This window comes from Erithacus rubecula (assembly GCF_903797595.1).
Source record: "Erithacus rubecula genome assembly, chromosome: 19".
Lineage (NCBI taxonomy): Eukaryota > Metazoa > Chordata > Aves > Passeriformes > Muscicapidae > Erithacus > Erithacus rubecula.
The window spans coordinates 1,936,054-1,944,366 of record NC_136671.1 but is presented as its reverse complement, the minus strand read 5'-3'; the positions used below and the strand labels follow the sequence as shown (position 1 = coordinate 1,944,366).

Here is an 8,313-nt window from a genome sequence, read left to right as displayed (position 1 = left end):
CCAGCCCCGGCATCACCGGGACCCCCAGCTCCAGTCACTGAGTCAGGGGCTCTGGATTCTTCAGAGAGAAATCAGAGCGCAGGGGTTGAATTAAAGCCTTGGGGTGGGTTGAAGTACATTAAGCCACTCACACATAAAGTAAACATTTAAGTAGAAGTAAAGGTTTTAGTATGAGCTCTAATGCTTTTAGTAAGTGAAAGGTTTCAAATGCCAGAGCAGCAGAGTGGGTTCTAGTGAAGGTTGAAGTTTGTTGATATCTTCAGCAACAGGCTCCAGGCCCACTGCTGTAGACAGGACATAGACATAATAGAGCTCTAGTAAGAATATAGCTTATATTTTTTATAGAACAAGATAGATTGTATGCGTAGTTCTATATGTAACCTAGCGTATTACAAAACTAGAATTCTAATAGGTTGAGGAGTGGTGCTCTTGCATCTTAGCTTGTTGGAAAAATGCTATATAAGAATTTGTATTGGGGAGAGTTAGTGCTTTTAGCCATTCTGGTTTCCAGCCATTCGCTTATTGCCACTGCTTTGCCATTGCCTTTTGCCATTGCCTTTTGAGACTGATGTGCTTTGTAATAAATAACCTTTTTAACTACTAGCTGCTTTGCTTATTTAGAAGATTACCCGACTAAGTATGAGCCAAGAGCTCGAAATAGGAGCCTAAGAGCTGCGGAGCTGGTGCCGTAGAGCACCGGAGGTCCGAGAACCCCCACACCCCAGCGCTTTGTGCCTCAGTGAATTCGAGACCCTTCTGAGCAGCGCAGCAAGCGGAGCACAGCCCGGCCGAGGCGGCACCGCCCGGTTCTGCCGGCCCGGCCCGGGGAGGGATCCGCTCCCTCCGAGCCCGCGGGGACCGGCACTGACAGCCCCGGGACACCGGGACCACGGGGACACAGCGCCGATAGCCCCGGGACACCGGGACACCGGGGACACAGCGCCGACAGCCCCGGGACACCGGGACACCGGGACCGCGGGGACACAGCGGAGCGGGCCGGGCTTCCCGGCTGGGCAGGTCACTGTCCCTGTCCCTGTCCCTGTCACTGTCACTGTCCCTGTCACTGATACTGTCTGTCACTGTCCCTGCCACTGTCATTGCCACTGTTCCTGTCACTGTTCCTGCTATTTTCACCGTCCCTGTCCCTGTCACGCTCCCTGTCTCTGTCACGGTCACTGTCACTAACCCTGTCGCTGTCCCTGTCCCTGCCATCTCTGTCCATGTCATCCCTGTCACTGTCCCTGTCCCCGTCCCTACCCTGCCTCTGTCCCTGTCACTGTCCCTGTCGCTGTCCTTGTCCCTGTCATTATGATTATCCCTGTCACTGTTCCCTGTCATTGTTCCTGTCCCTATCATTGTCACTATCCCTGTCCCGTTCCCTGTCCCGTTCCCAGTCACCGTCGCTGTCGCTGTCCGTATCCCGTTGCCGGTCCCGGTCCCGCCCCAGCCGTTCCGCCGTTCCCGCCCCTGCCCGTGCCCCGCCCGCGCGGCTCTCGCTGTGATTGGCGGTTGCGGCGGGCCGGGGCCATGAGGCGCGCTGCCATTGGCGAGCGCGCGCCGCCCGTCGCGCGGGGATTGGCCGGGCGGCGCCCGCGGGGGCGGGGCGCGCGGCGGCGCGGGGGGGGGCGTTAAAGGCGCCGCGGCGGGCGGGCGGAGCGGCGCGGCCATGGCGTACCAGGGCTTCGCGCAGGAGTACCTGGGCATGCCGGCCGTGACCCGCGCCTACACCACCGCCTGCGTGCTCACCACCGCCGCCGTGGTGAGCGGGGGCCGGGCGGGGGGCGGCGGGGCGGGAGCCGGGGCTGGCCGCGGGCGGCGGGTGACGGCAGCTGCTCTGCCTGTCTCCACAGCAGCTGGAGTTCATCACCCCCTTCCAGCTCTACTTCAACCCCGACCTCATCTTCAGGAAATTCCAGGTGAGGCCTCGCTCGGGCTGGGGCCGCTGCTCGGGCCCGGTGTCCCCTCCCCGGCGGGCGCTGCTGTGTCATCCGCGGGCTGTTTCCCCAGCCCCGGAGCGGCCCTTCCATCCTCCGCTGCGCTCCATGCTGCAGAGCCTTCCCCGCCTCCGCCGCCGCGCCGTGCGCCTGCTGCTCTCGGGCTGGGGAGAGGGTCTGTTGTGGAGAGGCGTGAAAGGGAATTGGTGTGGCGCTGGGTGCTGGACTGTGGCTGTTTGTCTTCTCCAGAACAGTAATCTTTTCTGTTCCTGGGGAGGTGCGGTGCTCGGATGTGTCGGAGTGCGGCGTGTCCTCCCGCTGGAGGGGGAGCCGTGTCTGCAGTCCCGGGGTGGCTCTGAAGGGACAGGGCATCACTGAGCATTCCCTGGGGACACTGCTCTACCCGTGATGAGGAGACACCTCTGTCCACCTCCTTTTCTCTCTTCTCTCTCTTCTCTTTCAGATATGGAGGCTGATCACCAACTTCCTCTTTTTTGGGCCCCTGGGATTCAGTTTCTTTTTCAACATGATATTTCTGTATCCTTTGGTCTCAGTGAAGTTCTCTGCTCCCGTTTTGGCTTAGATGCAACTCCCCCCATCCCTCTTCCTCCCCAGCACGGTTTGTCTTGGCAGCACTCTAGGGCTGTGGGTTCTTCCCTTGGCTCCTTTCAGTGGCAGCCGTGCCCCTCCTGCCCCTCCATCTGTGCTGGCTGCAGGGCAGACCCTGCCAAAGGGAAGCTGGCACTGCTGCTCAGGCTCTTGCTGGAGAGCAGTGCCCATTCCTGGGCTGAGCCCTGCCTCAAGCACAGCAGCTGCCCCAAACAGTGAAGTTTGCACTGCTGTGCCCTGGGCTTGCACACCTGGCTGAGCCTCCTGGGATGCAATAGCTTCTTTCCTGGGAAGTGCTGCTGTGGGGAGCAGAGTTAATTTCTGTTAATTTCCTATACTGCAACCCTGCCTTGTCTCCTGCTCAGGTACAGGTACTGCCGCATGCTGGAAGAAGGCTCCTTCCGTGGAAGGACAGCTGACTTTGTCTTCATGTTCCTCTTTGGAGGGTTTCTCATGACAGTATCCTTTGTAGTTGGTTGAGGCTCCTGGGTGTCTCCTGAGATGCTGTGGGTAGTGTAGGGCTTGTGTGCCACCTCTCTTGTGCTGTGCAGCAGTACCTGCCTGCTGAGCAGCACAGCTCTTGATGCCCGTTCTGTGCTGCAGGGGCAGCTGCTGGCTGCATGGCACAGCTTGTGCTCCTCATCTTTCCCACCCCTGCCTTGGCCTGTGCCTCATCCAGTGTGCTTGGAGGAGAGAGAAGCTGCCTGTGATTGTGCTGCTGTCTGCAGCAGTGCTGATGCCCCTGGCAAGGGGCTGGGCTGCCTCATGCCTGGAGAGGACACGTGGCACAGTGCTCAGAAGCTCAGCCTGAAAGGAGGCCACGTGTTCTGCTGCAAGAACCTGTCCAGCTGTGACAGGGCACTGCCTGAGCTCTGGTGAGTGCAGCCTGCCTGTGACTGCGTGGGGCTGGCTCAGGACAAAAAGAACCACGAGGACAAGGAGTGAGTTCCCTCATACTCCATTGTCAGCACATCAGGCTGTGAGTTGAGAGCTTGCAGCCTGACAGTAGCTGCAGGTGCCATCACACAGCTTGAGTTCTTTTCACAATACAGCAATCTGATGGTGAAATTTATTTCCCTCCTAAGCACATAAACCTCTGAATATATTCTGCTGTCTTATCCAGAGGGCTCAGAGCACTGCTGTTCCCAGGGAGCTCTGCATGAAGCTGATTCTAATGTGAGCTATTAGAATCCAGGTGGCTGCAGCAGCCATGTGCTTGGCCAGAGGTGGATTTGGAGTCCAACTACAACAAGGGCAGGGGAAATTTTTGTGTCTCTCTGTCTCCTTGTGCTCTGAAGAAGACTCTGAATTCCAAGAGCCATCTCACTGCTGAACTTCTTCTGTAGAAGGCAGATACTGGATGTGAGCTAGTTGTTAAGATATGCCACTGTTCCAAGTGCTGTAAGACTGAGAGCCCTTCTTTGAAGATCATTTTGATGTTCATTTTTCCAAGGTGACTGTAGAGCTCTCTACAGGTGGATGTAGACATCAGCTTAAGGAGTGAGCAGCCTCCGTGTGCACTCCAGAGTGTCTTGTTCTGGGGTGGCATGGAGGGAGATGTGTGTGGGGACAGTGATGGTCAGTATATGTCAGCCAGGACAGGCTTGGTGACACGGGCAGTGTGTTGGAACGCTGTGATCTGCAGCCTCTGGTTTGGTTTCCTGTCCCAAAGCACCCTGTGCTGCTGGAGCTGGTGCTCAGGGGGGCTGGGTTTTTCCTTGACTCGGTAGCTCCCAGCTGTTTGGACTCTTTGCCAGCCTGTTTTTCCTGGGCCAGGCTTTCACCATCATGCTGGTGTACGTGTGGAGTCGCAGGAACCCTTACATCCGCATGAACTTTTTTGGGCTTCTTAACTTCCAAGCCCCCTTCCTGCCCTGGGTCCTGATGGGATTCTCTCTGCTGCTAGGCAACTCCATCATCATCGATTTGCTGGGTAAGTCAAAGCTGCTGGGTGATGGGAGCAAGGGCACCTTGCAGCCACAGCACTCAGTTCTCACAGGTGCTGCTGGGACACTGGCACTTTTCTTGGTTCCTCCTAAGATGTTGGTGAGCTGGCTGGATTTGTGCCTGAGTTTTGCTTGTGACCTGCTTTTTATATCTGTCCCAGGGGCAGAAGCTGGGTGTGGTGAGCTCTGACCTGCTGTGTCTGGTCTGGGTGTGTGATGCTGCCCTCAGGCTACACAGCAAACTGCAGCATCCCTGGCTCTGGGGAGAGCTGGATGTGGGCACACAGCTGAGGGGTTCTTTAGAGTTTTGCCCAGCTGGCAAAGCTGAGTCACAGCTGTGCCTGACCTTGGTGGCATCTCTCCCCAGGGATTGCAGTGGGTCATATCTATTATTTCTTGGAAGATGTTTTCCCCAACCAGCCTGGTGGAAAGAAGTTGCTGTTAACCCCTAACTTTCTGTAAGTAAATTTGATTCTTTCTGGGCTTTACTGTGGGTTTTCTCAACCTGAACACTTCCATGGCAAATCCATAAGAGGCAAGTACCTGCTGACACCTCAGCTCCACAGGCCATGCCCTTGCTGCATTATTTGCAAATTATATGAACATGTACAGGGCCCATACAGCAGCTGCTGCTACTTTCAGCTTTGCTAGTAACTAGAGTCTGCTTACTGCTTGTGGAAATGCTAGATGGAGGCAGGATTCTCTCTGATGTATTTCTGTAGTTGAAGAAAGCAGAATATGTTCTGCTTTGGGCACTGACAATCAAATCTGACGTGGTGATGAAGGAAGGAGGCACAGTCATCACTGTGTGTTGAGCTGAACAGAAGAGCAGTGATGGTCACTGCCAGTGAGGGCCAGGGTGTTCCTGGGAGGGCTGGGGCTTGTCATCTCAGCTGTTTCCTAACCTGCATGCCCGGTGGGATGGGCGTGTTCCTTGCCAGGAAGATGGTTTTTGACACACCTGAAGAGGATCCCAATTACAACCCTCTCCCTGAGGATCGTCCAGAACACCAGCCTAGAGACCAGGAGCAGAACGAGCAGCAGCACCCACAGTAACAGGGGGGACTTCTTCATGTAGCCAGAGTCCTCTCTTCTGGCTGGACTTATGCTGTGGCCCAGAGATCCTGCTGGAATTACACCAGTTGCCATTCTGATGTGTAGTGTGTTGCTGTTTGTGTGGGTAACCCATCTTCCCCTTGTCCCAAGTGGATCCACAGAGCTTTGCACACAAGAACTGCTGAATGCTTTACAGAGGAGTTCTAGGGACAGGCTCCTCAGTTACCTGGTGTGGAGTAAGTACCAAATGGGGTGTTACACCAGTTTGTCCTTCTCTGCTGTTAATGACTTGCTGTGTGCCAGGTCACTCTTGCTCTGTACAAAGACACCTGGCCCCCACTGTTGTGGGACCTATTTGTGGGCTTCCAGTGAAGTAGTTCTGTACCATGGTAGAATGCAGCTCAGCCTCTTTCTTTCCTTTATGTCCCCCACTCCTTTTCTGGTGGTTGTTTCCAAAGAGTCTTTACATTAAAATCTTTATTTTTCATTTGTGTGTCCATTTCTGCCAGGGGCAGAGGTAGAAATTCATCAGGAATTTGCTCAAAACTGCCAGGTTTGGGATTTTCTTTTCTGGTGGGCAAGTTCAGGCTAGCTGGAAGATGTCCTTTCCCTCTTCCCTCAGCAGGGCTGCAGAGCATGAGGAGTGTGGGGGATGTCTAACTGGATAAAGGGGTGCTTGGGAAAGGACAAAGGACAAGCTGGACACTTGACCCAGGCAGTGCCTGGCAGCAGCACTTGACACTGGTAATAAAGACTGTCTGCACCTGAGTGTAACTCTTATTGAATTTTTCAGTTGAGTTTCAGGGGAAAACTAAAGCTCATCCCTAGCCTGACACCAGTGTGAAATGGATCTGATCATTCTTGCAAACACAACACACACTGTGCTTGTACCTGGCCTCAAATACACATTGTATCTGCAACAGCTCACTCCTAACAGTGCTGGCTGTTCAAACTTGCAAACCACCACCAAACTATGAAATGTGAGTAAGCAGCATCTGATGAAGCACACACACAACCCACCCCACCTCCCAACCTGCCCTGTGGTCTTCCAATAAAACACCTTATCAAAAATAAGACCTGATTTGAACAAGCTTTTCTGCTACACTTATGCTCCCCTCTGCAAAGAGGATGAGAGGCCTGCACAGGTGGTGATTTGTTCTGGAAGACACAGTGCTGTAAGGGCTGAGCAGGGTCAGACTCAAGTACTTGCTGGGTGCTTTGCTCATGACCTGATGCTAACAGAGCTGGGGTTTCAGTCTCCCTAGAAGGAGTTTGTCTTTGAAGTCTGCAGATGATCTGTTTTAAAGTGCCCGAGATGGGGCTTTGAAATGTAAAAGTTGGGCTATGCTTTTAGGTAGGGTACCAGATTAACCCAAGAATTGTGATAGTAGAGCCAAGAAAGCTGCTCCTGGCTGTTCCCCAGCAGTCCTAATGCTCCAGAAAGCAAGCTGTCAGAAGTTCCCATCTTTCTGGCCTTGGTCCCTTGACTCTCCTGCTTTCTCCCTGGCTGCTTCAAGGGACAATTTGTACAGAGGTGCTGCAGTCCTTGTGTGCCTGTACCTCATTGTGAGCTTCAGGATTAGAAATCACAAACTTCACAGCAATTAAAAAAACTGCACCACAGATGCTAATTTAAGGCTACAGCAGTTTCACACATATTTCAGTTGAATTCCCTGAGGAGACTGCTGGCAGAAGTCCCTGCTCATATAACAAAGGAAGGCTGAAGTGGTCTCAAGGAGGCTTGGAGTTTTTATATCCATGAGCCAAACCATGTTTTACATAGGAGGCTAAGATGCAGCAGCAATCCCAGTTTTGTCTTGCTCAAATAACCCTTCAACCTCTCTAATATGAAATAATGCATGGAGTACCACTCTGGCACAGGAGCCTAGGATAAGACTGAATGATATTATTACTAAATTGCAAGTTTTCAGTTTCTGCATCTAACATCTGGAAAAAGTTCCCTCCCACACAGGAATCAGAGCTGTCTCTGTTATTACTCAAGTCTAAACACGATAAATTAAGGCCAGAAAGTATTTTTTTTACTCTGCTAGCAGTGTGGGTGGATCAGCAAGGATCATAAAACCTATGGCTTTATCATAAAGGCCTGAACAGATCTGTCAGGCTGCCAGCAAAATCTGCCTTGCTTGCAATACTCATCAGTTCTGGCAGTGAATGGTAGGAATTCTATCAGAGAGGTACCTCAACAGCAAGATAGATTTTAGTTTGTAAGCAAGCTTGGAGTTTTCTCATTTCAATGGAGTCTGTTTTTAGAAAGACAGGTTGTTTTTCAGGTTGCAGTCTAAGGGCACTCATGACACCCACTTTGCTTTGAGTGCTCTGTGCACAGCAGTGGCACTGGCTGCAGAGAACTTTCAGTGACTGGAGGCTTTACCTACTGGACTGTGCTGTTTTCCTGATACAGTCTTCACAAAGAAATAGGGTTCACCACATACCAAGCTGACATCTGACAGAAATGACTCTGTGACATCTCCCTGAGTTCATTACAGACTGTGCCAAGTCTGGTAACAGACCAAGCCTTAGAACTAGGAGCAGCAAACAATTCTCTAAGTCTCTTTCTCACTTTACCCTGCACCAAAAGGTTTGGGCTGTTTTACCTGTTGAAATAAAGCACCCAGGAAAACTGAATGCATGTGAGTGTTCAGCCCTGTACCCAAAAGCATAAATATTGGGCCCTGGCACTGCTCATTACCAGAACAGCACAAAGCATGCTGAGATTCACTTTTCACTCAAACTTACTGAACTCAACC

General features: G+C 52.7%; 1 protein-coding gene across 2 annotated transcripts; it reads left to right on the top strand.

Moving 5' to 3' along the window:
* Positions 1-1,623: 1,623 nt before the first annotated feature.
* Positions 1,624-6,032, top strand: DERL3 (derlin 3). Of its 2 annotated transcripts, none has more exons than XM_079322301.1 (7): positions 1,624-1,759; positions 1,851-1,916; positions 2,398-2,471; positions 2,909-3,002; positions 4,281-4,476; positions 4,857-4,947; positions 5,431-6,032. In XM_079322301.1, exons 1-7 carry the CDS (start codon positions 1,667-1,669, stop codon positions 5,543-5,545), a joined length of 729 nt encoding a protein of 242 aa, XP_079178427.1. In that variant the 5' UTR covers positions 1,624-1,666; the 3' UTR covers positions 5,546-6,032. The 2 variants fall into 2 exon arrangements, with proteins under 2 accessions (XP_079178427.1, XP_079178428.1); XM_079322302.1 differs by having other exon boundaries at positions 1,628-1,759; positions 1,854-1,916.
* The last annotated feature ends 2,281 nt before the right edge of the window (positions 6,033-8,313 follow it).

Bases quoted from the DNA above. Each gene is read 5' to 3' on its own strand.
- DERL3 (XM_079322301.1), top strand. From the start codon at position 1,667: ATGGCGTACCAGGGCTTCGCGCAGGAGTACCTGGGCATGCCGGCCGTG. The intron at 3,003-4,280 runs GTATCCTTTGTA...GGTAGCTCCCAG, and splicing joins TTGGAGGGTTTCTCATGACA to CTGTTTGGACTCTTTGCCAG. The intron at 4,477-4,856 runs GTAAGTCAAAGC...ATCTCTCCCCAG, and splicing joins CATCATCATCGATTTGCTGG to GGATTGCAGTGGGTCATATC.